This window comes from Phyllostomus discolor, chromosome 12 (genome assembly GCF_004126475.2).
Source record: "Phyllostomus discolor isolate MPI-MPIP mPhyDis1 chromosome 12, mPhyDis1.pri.v3, whole genome shotgun sequence".
Lineage (NCBI taxonomy): Eukaryota > Metazoa > Chordata > Mammalia > Chiroptera > Phyllostomidae > Phyllostomus > Phyllostomus discolor.
Genome location: NC_040914.2, coordinates 45,707,905 through 45,728,273, shown reverse-complemented (window position 1 = coordinate 45,728,273; position 20,369 = coordinate 45,707,905). Strand labels below are relative to the sequence as shown.

The 20,369-nt window shown below is 59.4% G+C and overlaps 1 protein-coding gene across 3 annotated transcripts in view; it reads left to right on the top strand.

Moving 5' to 3' along the window:
- The first annotated feature begins 895 nt into the window (after nucleotides 1-895).
- Nucleotides 896-20,369, top strand: part of RASGRF1 (Ras protein specific guanine nucleotide releasing factor 1) — a 54,100-nt gene continuing 34,626 nt past the window's right edge. For 2 of the 3 annotated variants that reach the window (XM_028502413.2, XM_036013285.1), the window contains exons 1-3: nucleotides 900-1,825; nucleotides 13,735-13,841; nucleotides 15,063-15,210. In XM_028502413.2, coding sequence (XP_028358214.1) covers nucleotides 1,550-1,825; nucleotides 13,735-13,841; nucleotides 15,063-15,210 — 531 coding nt within the window. In that variant the 5' untranslated portion in view covers nucleotides 900-1,549. Of the gene's footprint in view, nucleotides 1,826-13,734; nucleotides 13,842-15,062; nucleotides 15,211-20,369 lie in introns of all 3 variants that reach the window. The other variant, XM_028502414.2, reaches the window with a different exon arrangement.

The window sequence follows — 20,369 nt, the reverse complement described above, 5'->3', positions numbered from 1 at the left end:
GTTCCTCCTGGGAAAATCAAGACTAAATGAAGAGGTTTGGCCATCTGCCGTCTTTATTTTCATTATTCCTTTAGAAAGATCAGCCTCACCAGGGCTTTAAAGAGAGCCCCCAGCACCCAGAGGAAAGGCTGAGGTTCACACTGTCAGCAGCCCTCCCAGAACGTCCCGCCCCCATCCCGGGAACGCGAGCCTACGCCATTGTGCCCAGGCAGCTGGAAGTCCTTCACAGCGGGGTCTCTAGGTGTCCCCCCCTGGGCGCTGAAAAATGGTGTCCCCCCCCCTCCCTCCTTCCTTTCTCCCGCCGGCTGTGCACAGCCACCTCCGCTGCAGACAGGGCGGCGGGCCGGGCGCCCTCCCGTCCGAGCTCAGCCGCTGCCTCTGCTGCAGATGGCGCACGCTCCCGGCTCCAGCGCCTGCTAGCCGGCGGCCCGCACCCTCCCGGTGCAGCAGCATGCGGGCGCTGTGACGTTCTCGGATAAATGCCCTGTAACTGTGTAGGCGAATGAAAGCTAAAAATAAGAACGGAAAATCTATCATTAAGGTATCATTGCGCCAGCGCAGCTATTTGAAGGCTCCCATAGTCCCCAGCGCCTGCGTTTGGAGCCCGCCCTCAGGCTTTGGGGGGTATTTGCAGAAAACTCCCGGCATGGGCTAGCCCGCCAGACCTCAGGGCGCTTGGGTGGCGCCGGTAATTATGGCAACAATGAAAATAAAGCAATACTCCCCTCCCCCTCCCCACCTCACCCCCTGGATTGCCCTTCTGTCGCTGGGGAAGCCACCGGGAGTGGGGCTGGATGCGGAAATGAATGTGACCCAGCTGATTATGCAAAGATTAGGATCAAAAGGCTCTGTTAGATCCACCTTACATCCACCTTCCTCCACCCAACTTGGATCAGAAAAATAAAGTACCAGGAGGGAGCCTTTGGAGAGAAGGACAACCGGGACTTTCCCCCAGGTCTCCTGCATCGGCAAAGCGGTGAAAGACGCAAACTCTGGAAGTACGAGACCCCAGGGTTCCACAGGGTTAACAGAAATTGATCCGTTTTGCTTTTTAACACCCGAAGGGGAGAGGGGAGACCAGGGGCGGGCAGACAGGGACTGTGTTTGTGCGTGTGTGTCCGGGAGAGGGAGGAGGTGCTAAGGTACAGCCTGCGTGGCTCAGCGCCTGGCAGGCTGCGTGTGTCCCTGTCCGCGCTGCTGAAACGGGCTCTTCGAGGGATCGGCGTCACATGACTCCGCCTGCCCCTCACCAGTGAAGCAGCTCCCCACTCCCTCAGTTTCCCAGGTGCCGAGGGGCAGAGTCCTGTGGCATCTCCTGGGCCCCAGGGCTCTGTGAAGCGGAGAAGAGGTCTCGGCAGGGAATGGTACATCTGGATTGCAGAAGTCGTGGCTAGGCGCCAAGTCCCGGAGTGTAGACATTTGGGGGGGAGGGGACAGCGAAAAGGAGCGAGCCAGTGCCAGAGAGAGGCAGCACGCAGCGCACTGACTGGGGGCTGCCGGGGCCACGGAGAAGATGTAAGCGCGGGGGTCTAGCTGGCCTCGGAGCACCATGCAGAAGGGGATCCGGCTGAACGATGGCCACGTTGCGTCCCTGGGGCTGCTGGCGCGCAAGGACGGCACGCGCAAAGGCTACCTGAGCAAACGGAGTTCGGACAATACAAAATGGCAAACCAAGTGGTTCGCGCTGCTGCAGAACCTGCTCTTCTACTTCGAAAGCGACTCCAGCTCGCGGCCCTCAGGGCTCTACCTGCTGGAGGGCTGCGTCTGCGATCGCGCGCCCTCCCCCAAGCCTGCGCTCTCAGCCAAGGAACCTCTGGAGAAACAGGTGAGGCCAGCGCTGCACCTGACCTCTCACCACCCTGGGGCTCAGGGCCTCCGGCTGGCCGGTAGGACCCAAACTTTGGCTCCTGCACTCTTAGCACCCCTGGCTCAGAGGATGGTTGACCCAAGCCGGGGGGTGACCCCATGGGTGGGTAGAGGGTGCAGGGACTGTGGGGCAGGGAGTACGTGGGGGTTTCGACTGCCCTTCATGGGGAAGCTTCCTGGGAGCAGGACCAGAGGGGCCGGGAGGCGGAGATGCGAAGGGAGATGGGGTCCAGGGTCCAAACAGAGATGATGAATGTGAACTTATGTCCAGCCCCAAATGGTGCTCCCCAATCGCCACTCCCACTCCTCAGCCCAAGAGAGCCCCTGTTGTCCGTCCAGACCTGGGAAGTGTGATTTCCAGTGTGAGGCAGGGGAAGGGCGAGATGGAGGCATCCCTGTGCCGCAGCCCCAGCCCTGCCTCACTGCAGCCGGGAGCAAAGAGGAGCCTTTGCTGGCTGTGCCAAGTTCGGGGAATGCGGTTTGCAGGGTCGGCTAGGTGCCACTGACCAGTGATGGTGTCCCAGCTGGCCCCAGGCCCCAGCAACAAACCCAGGGGTTCCAAGCACCCCACGAAGGTGCTGGGCTAGGGTGCTGCGGAGGCCGCGGGCAGGACAAGGGGTGCCTGTCTCCTCCCCCTTACCCCCACCCCCCGCGCCTCCACCACCACCGCAGTCCCGGCTACAGGGCTGCTGCACTCGCATTTCTTGAGCTGCCGGGCTAAAGGGCCAGGCCTGGATGTGACAGGGCTTGGGCCCAGTGGGAGTGCACCTTCAGCGTGGAAGGAGGGATGAGCACCTGCCGCCGCTGAGTGGGAACAAGGAGAGAGAGAGAGCAATTTTTAAGCTCGATGCCCTCACCAGAGGCATCTAGTCCACCCCCCTGCCAATGGGAAGGTAAAGTGAAAAGCAGTAGATCCTAAAGTGTCAACGCTGGGAGGGACCTGAAAGTTCCAGGGGGGCCCAGCCAGGTGGTTATCACCCAGATGAGGACTCCAAAGCCCAGAGAGAGGAAGTTACTTGTCCAGTGTCATGCCAGGAAATGAAGCTACCTCAGGGCTCTGAGAAAGAAGTGTGATATCAGAAGCCATTGCTTCTGACTGGGGGTGGGGCATGGGGGATGAACTGGCTGAAATGAAAGCATTGCCTGAAGTTGTCCCCTAATTGTCAAGGCAGCTCTGAGCATCTCTGCAGCACACCTCCCCCGTCCCTGCCCTCAGCCTGTGGGGCCGGGCGTGTGGACAGAAATATTTGAAGATGGGTTTCTGGGGATGACAAGCCGCATGGCAGGGACTCCCAGATGGCAGAGCAGAGCAGAGCAGAGAGCAGGCAGCTCCTCAGGCTGAAAAAGCACAGAGGAGTCTAGAGGACCCACGTGGGAAAGCCAGACCCAGACCAGTCAAGAGACACTGCTCTCAGCTTTTGGTAATATGCCCCTCCCAGCCTTCTAGAACACTGCCCCCGCTTGCCAGCCAAAGTCCACCTGTATGCACAACCAGCAGCCTGCAGCCCCAGCAGGAGCCCCTACGCCAGAGCCCAGAGCTGAGCTCCCAGGCAGGCAGGGAGAGAGGCGTGGAGGGAGCTGACTGGCTAGTGGGCTCACAGTGTCTGTCCCCAGCCCCTTGGAAGCCAGAAGCACACCTGAGACTCACTGCTCTGCAACTTCCCATTGGTGGGACCTCAGCTCACACAACTTCTCTGAGCCTCTGTCTTTAATCTCCAGAATGGTGATCAGAACCCCTACCATTCTGGGATTTTGTGAACACAATTAAATGATGTATAGGAACATAGGCTCACAACACATTTTAGTTAAATCTAAGTAAACCTTAGCTGAATCTGAATTATATCCACCTGGACGGGGAATAAAGTCCTAACCAAAGTGTTAAAGCTGAAAGGAGCCTCAGGGAGACCATACAGCCTCTGCCTCCTTTTTCACAGATGGAGGGCTGAAGGCCAAGAAAGCGGGAGGGACTTACCCAGCAGCACACAGTACATCTGTGGCAAAGGCAGACCTAGCTTTCATCCTGTGTCTAATTCCTGAAACTGAGATCCCATGGTAATTCCAAGTCATCCAGCTTGGGGCTCAGGCACTGACTCGTGCTAGCAGTGGGTTACGGGAGGAACAGTAGGGCAAAGCCAACTGATGGCCCCCACGTGACAGGGCACACGTGTTCAGAGCCCTTCCCCAGAGTTCCACCCGCCAGAGAGCCTCAGCGCATTCAGTGCGTTGCCCTCTCGTCACAAGAGAACGTAACAGGGTTGAGAGCAGTGGCTGACGGTCTGGCATGGCCCAGCTCAGGTACAAATTTCCACCAAAGACGCACTGTGCCCTACACTCGTGTGGATGTTCCATTTGACTCCAGAGTGAGCATTTGCCACACGTGGAAAAGGAGTCCTCCTTTCACCAGTGTGGGTCTACAAAGCTATCATTTTTTCCCTTCTAAATCTTTTTTTAAGACGTTTATTTTTAGAGAGAGGGGAAGGGAAGGAGAAAGAGGGGGAGAAATATCAATGTGTGGTTGCCTCTCACGTGTCCCCTACTGGGGACCTGGCCCGCAACCCAGGCACATGCCCTGACCGGGAATTGAACCAGCGACCCTTTGGTTTGCAGGCCCACGCTCAACCTACTGAACCATACCAGCCAGGGCTACCTTCTAAATCTTTGAGTAAAATGGATGACCCTAGCAGCTAGCTGCTCCATGTTTCTCCTTGACCCAGGCGCCTAAAGGCCCCCACAGAGCCCTGGCCAGATGCCGGACTCCCAGCCACTCTGAGTGCATTTGCCTTGCACTTGGGCCCACAGGAAGCCTTGACTCAAAACCTGCCTGCACGCAGCAGAGCACCCACACCAGGTGGCCTCCATGAAACTGAACGTTTGTTTGACTGGGCTACCTAGTATCTGGGGAAGAAGTAGTTTTAGCCAGATATCATTTATACCCAGGTCTAAGCAGGCAGCTTCTACCCAGAAGGGCCAGGGATGGTTTCTGAAAGAACAAAAAGCAAATCTTGGCTGGTTGTCCCCCAGTGACAGGAATGAATGGGTCGGGGATACAGCACATAGTAGGTGCACAGGAAATGCTTACTGAGCTGAACTTGCTGGTGTAGCATGTTAATTCCCCATTTTACATCCTAAGGGCTAACCAGGCTCCAATCCAGGCCCTATGCTGTGCCACAGGCCTAAGAAGCTGGCTTCTCATAGTCCCCAGGCCCCTAAATAAGGGTACCTCATGGTGCAGAGTTGCTCTAAGAGTGAGATGGACAAGGTGCTGGGATACAAATGCACAGGGCATCATGCCCACCCTAACATGACATGTTCTCTTCTGGCTGCTTCTACACAGTCTGGCTGTGTCTGGTGCAGCCCCAGGGTCTTGGAGCTGAGGTGAGAGACTCCCAGGTCTCCTGAAGTCAGACTAGCACGGCCCGCTCACGTGCCCACTGGCCCTTCCCTGGCCTGGGCCCTGCCTTCTCAGTGCTGACCTCCTCTCCTCCTGACTCAACAGCCACACTCAGGGGCACAAGTCCCTGAACTTCGAGTTTGGGTTCAGCTTCCCCAGAGAGTGACCCTTGGTGTCCCTTGCCTAGCTGTGGCATGGAGTTACTGCAAACCCACTTTTCTCACCCTCACTCCAAACCCCCTGGAAAAAACATCCAGCCACAGCTTCTCACTGAGGGACCTGCCCAAACCAACCCCAGCAATCCCCTCACCCCCCAACCAGGAGCAGGTACAGTGTGGACCCCAGGCTCTTCCTGAATCACGGAGAACAGAAGGGACGCATCCAGCTCCTCTGAGCGCTGGCACTGGTGTGGGTGGGGACTGCAGAAGCTGGGGGGCCCACAGTGCCCACTATCTGCCCACTGGGTGCCTTTCCCCGGAGGCAAGAGGAGGCCCACTCCTGGCCCTGATCACGGGACATGCAGCTGGTACCCAGTGGATTCGGATCTAAGGCTCTGAGTGTGCCCGGTCCACAGAGGAGGGCCAGCACTGCCCCGCCAGGCGGTGGCGGAAAGGACACCTTCTGTGGCTTTCTGACCCTACAGCTCCATGTTCCCCCCAGCTCACCGTCCTGTTGCTTTAGCGCTTTCACACCCTGGGCCAAAGAGAAAAAGGCAAATGTGAACGAAAGTGCGACAGACTCTAGGTTGAGCCGAAAGTGACACCCCTCAAACGCATACACGTGGTGCCAGCAACTCAGAGGGAGGACGCTGGTACCCAGAAAGGCCAGGATTCACTGTGCGGGGTGCCCGTCTCCGCCACCCCGTCCCCAGACGTTTCTAGAGCTGAAAAGGGGTTTTACAGCTCGATAACTGGGAGCAGGAAATACCAGATACCGTGCCCGACGCCTAGACTCGTACACAGGTGACTTAGCGGCTACCGGGGCCACACCCGTGCCGGGCCCCGCGGGCCCCGCGTGAAGGAAGGCTTGAGCCTTGGGTTCCAAGCGCCCCCAGCGGAGGGGAGCCTTCGGGGCACTCAGCAATGACCACGTGCTGGGGCCGTCCCCTGACCGGCCCGGTCCCCGTCCGCGCATCCCGCCGCCAGGGGGACCCTCTGAAGCACAAGCCAGACCAGGGCACGGAGCTTCTCACGGGGATGGCCGGGGGCTCCAGCGCCCTTAGCAAGGAGGCACCCCGGAAGCAGAGGCCTGAGCCGCCCAGCCCCTCCCCGACACGGGCCCCCAGGCCCCGGCAGCGCCTCCCTCACGGCCTCCCCGCGGCCACCGAGTCCCCTCTCCCGTGTCCCCTCTCCGCGGACCTTCGCCTTTACAGCCTCCTCCCCGCGCTCACTCACCAGTCCGGGCTCCTCAGCTCGGGCAGGTGCCGGAGGTCCGAGCACGCGAACCCAGCGCCGGGAGAACGGGCGGCGTGAGGGCGGGGTTCCACTGAGTTAACTCGGGGTCCCGGAGGGGCCGAGGGCCGCTCAGGGTGAGGGGACTCCGCGCAGACCCTCGGGCGGACGACTAGCAGGACGTGCGGTAACGCGTAGGGCGGGGCCCCGCACACTCGTGGGAGCGATTCCCTCAGAGACGCGGCATGCGAGCAGGGCCACGTGCGCCCCCTTGCCTGCTCGAAGCCCAGGCCGCATAGTCTCGCGAGAACGAAGTTGGAGGCCTGCGAGAGGCGGGCGTCTCTCCCGCTCTCTGGGGTCACGTGAGCACAGTTGCCACAGACGCACGCAGGGCACGCGCTGAGGGCCACGCCCCGCACCAATCCGCAGACCCACTCTTTGCTCTTGAACAGTTGAGTCCAAATAAAATTTCTTTTTAATTTGCGCTTTAAAAACGTTGACCTCCACCCAAACCTCCTGCCACGGGCCCTCCAGCGGTGACAGGGCAGGAATGCAGGTTTAGATGCGTATCTTCTGGCAGAGCGCTTTGAAATTCAGACAAAAATAGTCGGTCACAGTGAACGCAATTTACTGAGCACCTACTGTGTGCCCAGCACCTCCCTTAATCACCCCAGCAGCCCCGTGAGGGGGTCACTGTTGACCCATTTTTGAGATGGCAAAACCGAGGCCCAGAGACATCTCAGCACTTGCTCAGGGTTACAGAGTGTCCACGGCGGAGCCTGCACGTGAGCCCGGATCTGCCTGACGCCAAAACCTGAGCTTTTCAACCTCCAGCCGCATAAAGACGTGGGCCGGGGGACGGGGGGTGCTGTTGGAGCTCACCGTCCTCTGCCAAGCTAAATGGAGAAAAAAATTAACAGCAGTGAAACTATGTCACTGTCGGCCACGTGACTTGTGAAGGGGCGCTCGTTTCTGCTTGGGCCCCATGAGCGCTGGGGACAGCTCACCAAGGCAGGCATCCACACCCTACCATCCCATTCCCTGGACTCCGTGGGAGCCTGGCACTGGTGCCCGTGTGCCAGCAGCCAAGAACAGGCTCAGCCCCCGATGTTTATGCAGGAGCGCTGGTGACGCGTGGACTTGGCAGGGCCCCAGAACACTGCCAACGCCCAGACGCCTCTGCGAGGACAACTGTCGTGCAGGGAGCAGCTGGGAGCCTTGGACACCCCCACTGCTGGTCCCCCACTCAGGGAGGGCCGTACAGCCCCTCAAATGCGCAGCCTCTACTCCCAGCTCATTCACTGAGCACGTTGTCACCTTGCCTCTGACAACCAGGTGGTGTTAGGGAAAAGCCACAGGTTTCTGGCCACACAGGCTAGCTTTGCATATTGGTTGTGCCACCTCCTAGCTTGGGAAGGTCCGCAAGCTCTCTGAGCCTCAGTTTCCCCATGTGTGAGCTGCAGACCGTAACAGAGCCTGCCTGGCAGCCCTGTCCTAAGGAGCAAACTGGTGGCTGTTTGGGACATCCTAGCATAACACAGTAGGTATTACCGATGAAGTGCAGCTGTCACAGAGTCAGCTTTCACCTTTAGGACCAGGTCTTCCTCAGGGAAACAATGGGGTCACCCGAGCCTCTGCCAGGTTCGAAGCAAGTCAACATCAAGCCCTGACCCTGGATGTGAAGTTAGGATGGTGCATTTTAACAGAAAAAATCTTGTGGATTTCTGGAAAAGTCTGAGCAAGGTGGCCCTACAAAGGAAAAAAGGGTTGCTGTGGAAGTCCACTTCATCCCTGGTGGCCACCCCATCACCAGCCCTGTTAGTCTGACCTCTTAAGTCCCTCTCGGACCTCTACCCCCCCCACCTACGTCTCTCTCACCCTCCACTACTAGAGTCCAGACTGCTGTCGTCTCTCCCCTGAACTTAGGTGGTGGCCTCCTAACTGGTGTACTAGTCAGGATGGGCCAGGTTATGGTTATGCTTCAGTGATGAGCAAGCCGCACCCTGAGCTTAATGGGCAGTGGCAGGGGGCGTCCAGTTCTCATCTCGAGAAAGCTCTGAGTGCTGTGTCTGTACCTTCCTGTCCAGCCACTGCCCAGATAAGCACTTTCTCAAACTGCAGCCTACAGAGTCCTTCCTACCCGGAGCACATTGGATCGATACTGCAGTAACACCCCAGCAGCTGTGGGACCTGGGGAACGAGGCTCCTCATCTGGCACACGATGCTCAGCTGGATGGAGCTCATCTCTGAACAGACAGCTCAGTGACGGTCTCTTCCGGGCCCCGAGTTCTCACTGTGAGTCAATGCCAGGGTCAGAACTTGAGCCAGGCCTCCAGTTCTGGGTCGTTAAAGTCAGTGGACATCCAGGCTGACTATTACATTCGGAAAGTTAATACATTAAAGACTAGATCTTAGTAATCCGACAAAGTGAATACAACCTGTTTCCCCTGAAAAGCGAGATAATTGTTTTCAAAAAGATACTTCCCAGTTGAGTTCTTAGGTTTTCCAGACTGGGAAATCTAACTCAGGCCTTAAAATAAAAGCCTTTTATAATTAATTGTAGAAGAGCTAATAAATGACATCTTTTGTTTTTACAAAGAGAAGCTACAGGGCAGATGTATCAGACAAGTTCAGCCAGCAAACATCAGAGAGGTGGCTGGTGGGAAGGTCAGGGGCAGGCTGGTGCGTGGGGAGGACAGATGGAACGAGGTGTGTGCAGGACCAGCCCCGTGTGATGTCTGTGGTCTGGAGGAGCTCCCACGAAGGCCAGGATGGGTCAGCAGCTCGGAGTGCGGTGCTGACACAGGCCCTGGGCTGTGGGCCGAGCCCTGATGGTTGAGAGCCACCCTAGGCATCACGTGACCCGCAGATGCAGCCGTCCCACACCTGCCTCCCTGCTTAGGTGTCATGTCTCTTCCCAGTGTGACCTCACCTGACTCTGAGGGCAGGGCCCCTTCCCACGCTTCTCCATTCTGAACTTACATCACTCCTCGCACCTCCTTTGGCTGCACGCGTGAGTGTAAGGTGTGCAGTGGGTCATTCCCAGCCGCAGGACTCAGCCCTGGGCAGGGTGACTGGATGGAGCTGCACGTGGCTCAGACCCCAGGGGAGACTGAGAGCGGGACAGGGGCCCGAGGCAGGCACTCAGCTTTCGGAGAGAGTCCTGGGGAGTTGCCGACATGAGCACTCAGAGACACAGACTGGGTGGAATGAGGCCACTCGTAGCCGGGGGGGAGAGGGTTGTTAAGTGGGGTGCAGCCCCCTGTGTAGCCACATCAGGTGAGGGCTATTGTGAGGGTGCAGGCAGGCCATGCCTCTCTGGATTGGTACAGAAGCACCAGTGGGGCCAGCAGAGACCAGCACGTCCATGGAGCAGGACCGCTTGAAAAATATTGTACCCAGGGAGGCCCCACTGTGTGCCGGGGACGAGGGTGGTGCATCCAGGTCGGGAGGAGCCCATGGCTGAGGAGCATACACTCTGCTGTAGAAGCGGTGACAGAGGTTAGAAGACACACCAGGGGTGGCCTGGCCTGGGTCCGGATGGGACCTCTCCCCGCAAGGGCTGGAGAACAGAGTGGCTTCCCTGGGATCCTCAGGGTGATAGGTAGAGAGGGGACCTGGGGTGTGCAGGCGTGAGGAGGAGGCTGGGTGGACAGCCCCTTACTGAGGGAGGAGGGGGAGAGATGGACTCCAGCCCAGGGCAGTGCATGTGAGTGTGCAAACATGAGTGTGCACACATAGCTGGCACCCTGTCAGGTTCTCTCTAGTATGGCTCCTGTCCACTAGGATATCAGGCAGCATGAAGTAGAGAGGGCTGGTTGAGGATGACAGCTGGGACCGCACCCCCAAGGATGGCCAGCAGGGAGCAGGCAGGGCCCAGCCCAGAGAAGCTGGCCCTAGCTGACCAGGGCACCAGAGTGGGACCCAGTAAGGGGTGAGGGTGATCACGAGGGCCAGCACCCAAGCCTCCCCCTTTGGAGGGCACCGTGAGCAGGGGCTTAGTGGGTCCAGATTCTAGCCACGCTGGATTAACAAACCCAGGGGCAGGGAGACCAGAAGGGGGCTGTTTCATGGTCCAGGCGGGAGATGCAGAAGCTCTGGGGCAGGGAGTGGCAGTGAGGACAGGGGAGGCAGAGTCCAGAGATGTTAAACAGCATAGGACTTGGCAGCCAGTGGACATCAGGAATGAGAAAGAAACCAGAGCTGAGGCTAATGTAAAGATGGCCAGAAACTGCTGGTGGGCAAGAACCCTTTGACCTGAGCACAAGCCTCATTCGGTTATCAGTCTCTCTAGGCCTCACCCTCACAGTGGCAGCTGCATCATGTGTGTATGCAGCCACATCTGTGGTAGAGTTTTTGATTCCTTTCACTTAAAACAACAGAAATTCACTCACAGTTCTAGAGGCCCAAGGGCTCTGGAAGACAGTTTTTCCTGCTTCTCCCCGTGCCGATGGTCTCGGGCCACCCTAGGCATCACGTGACCCGCAGGCGCAGCCATCCCACACCTGCCTCCCTGCTTGTGTGTCGCATCTCCCACTGTGACCTCATCTTGACTTGCTTCCGTCTGCAAAGACCCAGTTTTCAAACATTCGCAGGTGCCAGGTGCATGTGGATTTTAGGGGACTCTGCACATGCGTGTGAGTGCACATGCAGGCAGGCTGAGTCCACCCAGCACCTGGACCGTGCAGACAACCCCACGGGTTCACAGACCATCCCCGAGCACTCTGCAACCCAGGGGCTGCTGCGACACCGTTCGTTTCACACAACCCTGTGAGGTGGGCGTGTCTTCCGCCTTGTGTGGAAAAGGAAATACAGAAGTAAAGAGAGAGGGCGGAGGCCCCAGGTCTAAATAATAAATAATAAATTTAAATCCAAATCCCAGAGGGGACTCCCCGTAACACTGGTCTGATGGGATGTTGCCAGATCTTCCAAGGAATGAAGGGCTTTGTGGTCAACCCACTTAGAAACAGGGTCCTGCACCACAGGGCAGCTCCTGGCCTCCATGGCGGGAACGCACCTCCCGCTGTCCCAGAAGGGTCGTAGATGTGGTTCGGGGGCAACCAGTGCCCCACCCCCCCGGGTCCCTGTCACCACCCATGCCCTGGAAGGCCGATGCAGTGTCACCTGCTTGTGGCTTTTGCTATTAGTCAATTAATAAGCCCAGCTCCTGTGACATGGCAGCATGTCCTGAGGGGGATCACTCATGGGAAGGAGCAGGAGACCGTTCAGAGTGGCTTCCGAGAAAGAGGGGACTCCGTTGGGACCGCTGTGGTGGTTATGAATGGAACCCAGGGAGAAAACGCCCACCTGAGTCTCCCAGGCCCAGGTGAAACCTGTCCCTCCCCTCAGCCTCGCCCACCCCTGCCCCACTGTCATTACCTGGAGCTCACACTTGCCCTGGGAGGCCCGCCCATGTCCTTGTGTCTCACCTGCCACAGGCTGCTTCACCTTCACACCCCAGTGCCAAATCCAGGGCCAGACCCCACAGTTGGTGCTCAGTGAAGCTTTGTTATCCCGGCTCTGCCTTCCAGCTGTGTGGCCTTCAGCAGGTGGCTCAGCTTCTCTGAGCCTCAGGTTCATCTACTGCAAACGGGTGCTAATACCTGTTCATGCTGGGGAACGTGGAAATAAACAGATCCTGGGAGACACACACACATGAGTCCATCCTCTCTTGAGAGGGGGAAGCACTAGGCACCCACCTGTGGTGCCCTCTCCACCTGCTTCTGTCTCGAGGCACAGGGGTGCCCACCGGAGCCTCCTGAATCCAGTTATTTGAGGCTTCGGCTGACATTTCCTTCCTCGGCCCCACTTATCTGTTTCCTAGGAAACAAGTGAGAGACATTGACTGCAACAACCCACACACACACGCACACACACACCCTGGCTGCCACCCAGACTGACAATTAACAGAAATACAGTAAATGTCAGCAGAAGCTAAAAATAGTTTACACACCCCACCTTGTACCGCTGCGCCCTGCCGCCCCAATACCCAGGGACAGAGGGAGGTGGGGCTGCGCCGGGACCTCTTCTGGGTGGTCAGGCTCGAGGGTCCCGCCTGCCCAGCTCCTCTGGTTTCTCCAGGACCAGACCCAGGGGGCCTCCACAGGCTGCCCCCTGCGTGATGCCTGTCCACCCTCTGTCTCCCTGATGCCTCTCCAGCTCCCTCTCGACTTGAGGCTGCCCCCTCAGCCCATTCTGCAGCCTGGAGAGACAAGGCCCAGAAGCACACAGGATGGCAAGCCCATCCCCCACCTCACTCCTGCCTGACCCTGTAAATCTGCCTTTCGTCCTGCCGATGTCCTCACCCCCTCACCCCTGAACTAGGTGCTCCAGCCAGAAACCTGGGAACCATCCTTTTGGCTCAAGCCTGCTTCTGCTCAGCTCACCACCCTGCCCTGTCCCCCTGCCCAGCCTGGTTCTGGCCCCCTGGACCAAGGCCCGTCCTCTGGGAAGCCCCTCACTTCCACTGCACTGAAAGGCTGCTGCACCCCAGGAATGATGGCAGCCGTGCACATACCAGGCCTGGGGCGTTGTCCTAAGCACTTTACATGCATTAACGCACCCAACACCATGACAGGTGTGTGTCTGCTCCCTGGGAGCCTGGGGAACAGGCCAGCAGGCGACCCGCTCTACCTGTCACTTGCAGGCAACACAGGTGGCCTCCGGGGTCGCTCCTGGGGACGGAGTCTGCCTCTCCCCCGCTCTGCCCCCAGGATCTGGAAGAGTGCTGGGTGAATTCGGGGGGTGACCTAAACGCCTGCTGCACCAACTGGGCACCTCGGGAGGCTCTCCTTGTGTTTTCCCTGCAGCGCACCTGATGGCAGAAAACTGGCTTGCTTTGCAGTTTGTTGGCGATCAGGGCGTTGTGGACTCTCGCTATACCCTAGGCATAGGTTCTGCCTCACCACACAAAGCCCGCCTTAATCAAGACTCCAAGAGCGCCAAGTAGCTCAGCGCTCCGACCACCACAGCAAAGGCATCCGTGCCCAGTGGACATGGCGGCCCGCGCCTTGCACACAGCCCCACTGACAGGTACTGCAGCTTCCTCGGACACCCCGGGTAACCAGAGATTTCCTGTCCATGCAGCATTACTTCACGGTTAACTTCAGCCACGAGAACCAGAAGGCCTTGGAGCTGAGGACAGAGGATGCGAAGGACTGTGACGAGTGGGTGGCGGCAATTGCTCATGCAAGGTACATCCCCTGCCCCATGGTCCAGGCCGCAGAAACGGAACCCGGGGCCCGATGCAGTGAGCCCACACCTCTGGAAGAGGGGGTGTGGTGGAGGAGAGGAGCGGGGATGGAAGCTTGGCGGGGTCTCCCTCAGAGCCCAGGAGCTCGGGGTCACTTCCCTGGGTGCCGCAGGGAAGGAGAGGCCGTGAGGAGCGGCATTGCTTCACCCAGGCTCGCTCCTGGGTGAACCAGGAGCCGCTCCCAACGCAGGAGCCAGGGAAACTGAGCGCCATTTGGTTGGGTGATGGGTTTTATGGATGCAGTGTATAGACACAGCGTAGGGTTGCTCCAAGCTGTATGAGCTGTATGCAGCCGGCTGCTCGGCCACAAAACCAGTCCCGTGTTCCCTCCGGGCCTCGGTTCTCTGCCCTGCAGACTGGAATCCTTATGTCACTCTGCACTCTGACATGGGGCGGGGGGTGGGGGGGGGCCTGCAGTGTGGGCCCCTTCCTGAGGGAGACTTGCCAGTCCCTGGCAGAAAAGCAGGGCAGGAATGTGTCCTGCGAAGGATGGAGGCTCTAGGCTGGACTGAGCCTTAGGGGTCCTGGGCTAGCACCCCAAATAATCCCTCTGCAGAGCTGAGGGCTGCCTGGGGGCTGGGACACCCAGGCACACCCCACTGAGTGGTAGATCTTCCTGGCTCAGTGGATATCGCTGTTTCTGTGCCTGTCTCCCCACAGAGTGTGGGGTGGGGACCAATGCAATTTTGGGCATTCCCAGGGCCTGATGCTCAGCAAAGGGGGGCAGGCAGAAGAATTAAAGGATAGAGGCATGGATTGAGGATGGACGCAAGGGCCCATGCTATAGAGAAGATGAAGGGAGGGTGGATAAATGATTGATGAGCAGGTGTTGAAAGGATGGATGGATGGAAGGAAGGATTGATGGACAGATGGATCTATGGCCCTTCCTTGACCTTTGGATCAAGCCAGCTCGCCAGAAGCCCTTTATGGCAGCCACAGCACTGACTGTGGCCCTGAGGTCGGCTGTCTCCATCCCTGTCCTCAAGGGCTGTCTGTCCACACCAGCTACAGAGACCAGATTATCAGACACACGCTGCGTCTGGGAGTCGGGTCCTCTCCCGAGGGCAGTGGGTAGTGAGCCCCACTCTGGTTTGGTCCCTAGGGATCCCAAGGGTGGCCCCAAATTGGCCGTGTCTCACCTGCCACCCCCACCTATCCACAGCTACCGGACCCTGGCCACTGAGCACGAGGCTCTGATGCAGAAGTACCTGCACCTCCTGCAGATCGTGGAGACGGAGAAGACGGTGGCCAAGCAGCTGCGGCAGCAGATCGAGGATGGGGAGATCGAGATCGAGCGGCTGAAGGCAGAGGTGACCGTCCCCGCCCCCTGCCCCAAACCCCAGGCTCCTCAGGATCGGGGGCACAGGACAGGATGGGGGACGGCTCCCAGCCACTGCCATGCCAGCCTCCAGACCTGAAATCAGTGACGCTGGCAGAGTGGAAAGGTCCTCTGTTCAGAGCGGGGTTCCGATCCTGCCTCTGCCACCTAAAACCCCACCTGGGGCAAGTCTCCCGACCGCTCTCCGCTTCCCCTTCCTACGGGCTTTTCTTCCCTAGCCCTCAGAGCTGCAAGAACGGAGTGAGATAATTTTCGTATCACGGGCAGATCCCTAGCTTCTATGCCAACAAGCACATTGACTAAGCCTGTGGCATCACCAGCCCAAGGCCCTGGGGGGCACAGGGTCCCTGGTAAATCACACAGTGTGGCTCCTGGCTCCAGACCAAGCAGCCCCTCCCCTCCGAGTGCCCTGATGGGAGCTCGCCAGGGAGCAGGTATCAGAGGGAGTCTTTTGGGGTTTCACCGCCACAACTGTGGTCCACAGAGCAGCAGCTCATTAGAAATGCAGAATCCCACACTGCCCCCCAGACCTCCTGGGCCAGAACCTACCCTTCGACAGCATCCCAGGAGCCAAGAAAGCTGGGGAGGCTAGCTCTTAGCCCCTGCAGTGCCCCGGCCCACTGTCCACCCCCAGCAGAAGGGCGTCATGGCCCTGCACCCCCTCACCCCACCGCTGGGCTCAGAGCCACCTGGCTACATCACACAAGGGCGGTGGACCACGAGCTGAGGCAGGAAAGGAGGAAATGCAGATCCCAGCGGTCAGGGAGTGGTGGAAGGCAGAAACCGCGAGGCCCTGGCTGCAGCCAGGGAAGTCACTCTCCCCTCCCGTGGCCCCCCGTCCCAACCCGGGGCAGACAGGTGACTCCCGACCTTCACCCCCCAGCTCCCCTGACTACGCACCGTGATGCACCCTGTGCCCAGATGAGGGGTGGGCAAGAGGCCTGGCTGAGTCAGCCACCTAATACCCCAGGTGCTGCCCCAGGTGGAAGTTACCCAGCCCACCTGGTGGTGCAGAACCAACAGGAACCTCAGCCTGGGGCTCTAGCTCCAGCCCAGCTTCCGGTCCACCCACCCCCTCCTGTCCCCACCAGGCACCCTTGGAGAGGCCGCCTCCCCTCCCCGGGGCTGGGACAGGCTCCCAGGCCCGCCCTCCACTCCCCAGCCTGTCCGCTCTGCCCGACCCTCCTCACACGGCTCCGGTGCGGGCACCTGTCCTGTCTCTGGACCAGCTGGCTCTCAGACTAGTCCCCTCTGTGGGCAAACTTGTGGTCTGCCCTGGCCCAGCACACACCGCTGCACCCAAGCGGAGCTCCCGTGAGGGTCCTGTAGTCAGACTGCAGGACCAGGTCATCAGCTCATGGTCGGGGTGTCCAGGTGTTGCTCACTCACAACAGGCCTCAGCCCACCTGAGCACGGCCTCACCCTCTCCCCCAGCTCCTCACCTGTCCCCCAGGCTCCTGCGATGCCCTTGGCTGTGACCCAGGCGCCTCTGAGCCTCTGGATGTGCTGGTACCATGAGGAATGCCCTTGTCACCCCCACACGTCCCTGTCTGGGAAACCCTTCTGGGGACTCCCTGCCCTGCTCCCGTGGCCTCCCACCCTCGGCGTGGCCCCCCAGCCTGGCGGGAACCCCCTGAGGGCAGGCCTGTGCCCTTCATCACCTCTGCCTGGCAGAGGAGGCACTCGGTGAGGGTTCCCTGGGTGGATGGACGTCAGGCTCCGTGGGGGGCACCAGAGAGACGAAGGTGTCACCCCTGCGGCCTGTCTGTGGGTTGCAGAGCCGCAGGCACGAAAGCAGGGCTCCGTGGGGACATGCAGCAGGCATGGCGCGGGGCGGTTGTAAGAGCCCCTGTGGGTGCAGCACAGCGGCAGGAGCCCTTTTCTGGGATTCGGGGCAATGCTTCCAGTTGAGCGCATCCGCTCCAGGGCAAAGACTGTTTCCAAGGACACTCTGAAAGGGCGCTCAGTGCCAACGCTTTCAGGCCACAGCCTGTCTGTGTCTCTCGCACACGCAGATCCCACGGGGCCCAGGGCACCTGCCGGCGCTGGGTGGGCTCCAGGCAGGGGGAAACAGAGCCCGTTGCCCAGGAAGTCAGTGACCAGGTGGCAGGGGCACTGAGAAGCTAGGAAGTGAGGAGTAGCCCCGTGACAAAGTCAAGGTCTTAGAAGGTCAGAGCTAGGGGGGACCCGAGGACACAGGTCCATAGTAGGGGTCCATAGTAGGGAAAGGAGCTTACCCGAGGTCACCCCAGCACTGGAGCTCTAGCTCCTATGCAAGCTACCGCCCCCCACAAAGGGGACAGGCTGATGAAAGGCTGCCCCAGCTCCCGGGGTTCGCCTTTCCTCACCGATGCCAAACAAGCTTTCCTCAGGCCCCACCCCGCTCTTCCTGCTCCTCCTGAGGACTCCAGCAGCTCCCTTCTCCTGCCACCAGCTGTTCTGAGACCCTGCTGCCCTGACTGGCCACATCGCCCCCCGCGGTCATCATGCTTCACCCAGGGGTCACTACGTGTGCCCGTCAGGATCAGCTGGGTTCCGCCGCCGTCACAAGCGACCCCAGCGTCCTCACAGCGCACGCAGCAAAGGCTGTGTTCTCAGTCACACGGCGCTCTCACTCAGAGCCAGGCTTTGGGGCCGCTGGGACGTCACTGTGCCATCCGCGGATGGGAACTCCTCAGATGGCACAGCCTTTGCAGCTGAGGAGTGACACGGGACCACGGCCTCATCCCAGGGGAGCAGCGGCCCCTGCTTCCATCCCTGAGACACAGGCTGGTGTATGTCACAGTGTCACAGACTGGCCGGAAGGTTCAGGCATGGCAGCGCTGTAAGGGAGACAGAGCAGGAGTGAGGAAAAGACGCCCCTACCTCACACCGCTCAGCCTGTCCCGAGACAGGGACCCCTCAGTGACATCTCTCCGCACACCCCCACAGGCCATTCTGCCGGTGGTCTGGCTCGTCACCTCTTCTCTACAACACCCCTCTCCTTCCAGCCAATGACAGGCTAGCGCCGCACGTACCAGCTGCAAAGAGCTGGCGTTTTCAAGAACTTGCAGGCTCCTTATTCAGCCTTTGGTAGCCTCACAGTGGGCGAGGGAGGAAGGTTCACACACAGAACCAGCCAATCAGAGTTTCTCTTTCAGAGAGACCTGGTTGTGAGGCTGTGCATACCCACCGTTTTCGGAGCCGGTTCTGTAATTGGCAGGGCCCAGTGCCAAATGAAAATGGGGGGTCTTTTGGGAATTTCAAGGCAGCAGCAGAGCCCTGAACCACACAGTGGGCCCTTCTCAGCCCGGGCTCTGCCCAGCCCCCACCTGGCCACCTCTCCCCAGATGCATGGCATCTGTGTTCTCCCATCTAAACAACACCCTCAGGCCTCATCTTTCACAACCAAAAGCCCCGAGGACCCTCTAACACCAGGGGACACCTGCCTCCCTGCAGGAGGCACCCCCCCACCGGAGCGCTCGGGGTGGCCACATCCTTCTTTCCACAGCTACTTTGCTCCCATTTATGACTGAACGTAAACTCGGAGAACGCAGGCAGGCCCCGAAGGGCAGGAATTTAGAGTCAGTCATAATATTTCACTGGCTCGGAAGCACTCAGCACCTGCAAGGCTGAGACTGGTTTGAGATAAAACTGTAGCCGTGGAATCGGTTTGGCAAATGAACTTCGACCTGGAACCCAATATATAAAACAGGTCAACGAGGGGCCAGCTATAAGGGAAAGAGAAGAAGGCACCTTGACCCCACTCCACGCGGCTCTCCCTACTGCTCAGCGCCCCTGTGGCACAGAAGACCCTGGCACAGAAGACCCTGTCATACGCTGTACCTTCAATCACACCACCCTTCCTTCTGCTGCAATCCCTACCATGCCAGAGCCACCTGTGGGCTCCTCTTCGCCCTTCAAAACCTCTCTGGAAAGCCCCGTCCGTTTCTGTGTTGAGATGTCTGCTGCAGCAGGCACACACCCCTGTCCCGGCCTTGCCTTGTTGGATTGCACGTGGCCTCTGGGGACGCCCGCCCCGCCCCCGCTGAGACCGGAAACCTTTCCAGGGGCCCTTCCACCTTCTCCACCTGCAGCTCTGTGCCCACCCGTGCCCGAGACAGCGCTCGGCACAGCGACCGCACCAGGACCTGCCGATGACGGGAGGGTAAACGAAACGGGAGCAGAAGGGGAGGAGACAGAACCGAGTTATGCAGCAGCTGGTTGAAAAGCAAGAAACGCGGAGATCTTTGGCAAAAGCTTGCCTGCGAACACAAAGAGAAAACCTGGATTAATGCCACAGTTGATGACTGCACCGAGGGGGCGGCGGGGGCGGGGCAGGGGCCCGAGGGGGCGTGGCCAGTGAGGGCGTAGAAGGCCTGTCTGCAGGTGGCGAGTGGGCGGCCCAGACGCCGGGCTCAGCAGCCAGAGCAGGCGCTCGCTGGCGATTTGGGCTGTGAGCCAAAGTCCCAACTCTCCACGGCCACGTTGACACGGGTCAGCTGAGCAGCTCCTGGACAAGCCAACCGGGGTCCGTGGCCAATCCATCCCAGAAGGGACCTGCCCTCTGTGAGCTCACGCGGGGTCCCGCCACCCTCCTCCAGGGTGCGGGCTGTGGCCCAGAGTGCTGCAGGCTCCCAGGGCTCACAAGGCTGGGCCGCTTGGCTCAGCGGCCTGGTGCTTCAGTAAGGCCCCCTGGCGGCCGGAGTTGCCTGTGCAGGGAGCAGAGCGCCTGGCCTAATTGCATCTATTTTTGCTCTGGTCCCTGCTGGGTGGATGTCCCGGAATGCCTCTCTCTCCGAGAGCAGCGCCATCATTTTTAAATACAGACTCACACACACGCACATGCGCGCGCACCTGTCATCCCACCAAAGGGAGAAGGGGCACCGAGTGCAAACCCCAAAACCTGCAGAGGAAGCAGACTGGCATGGGGGTGGTGACACCAGGCCAACCCTGCGAGTGTGCACTGGGTGTGCCCAAGCCTCTGAGCTCTCCAGGAGCTTGTGCCAGCGAGCACACGTGTGTGTGTGTGTGTGTGTGTGTGTTCCTCAGCCCCAAAGAGGGCAGATCAAAGGATCAGCCTTCATTTCAACGTGCAAATGTTCTCAGAGAATAAAAAAACCGGAAGTGGGGGGGTGCGCTGGGGAAAGA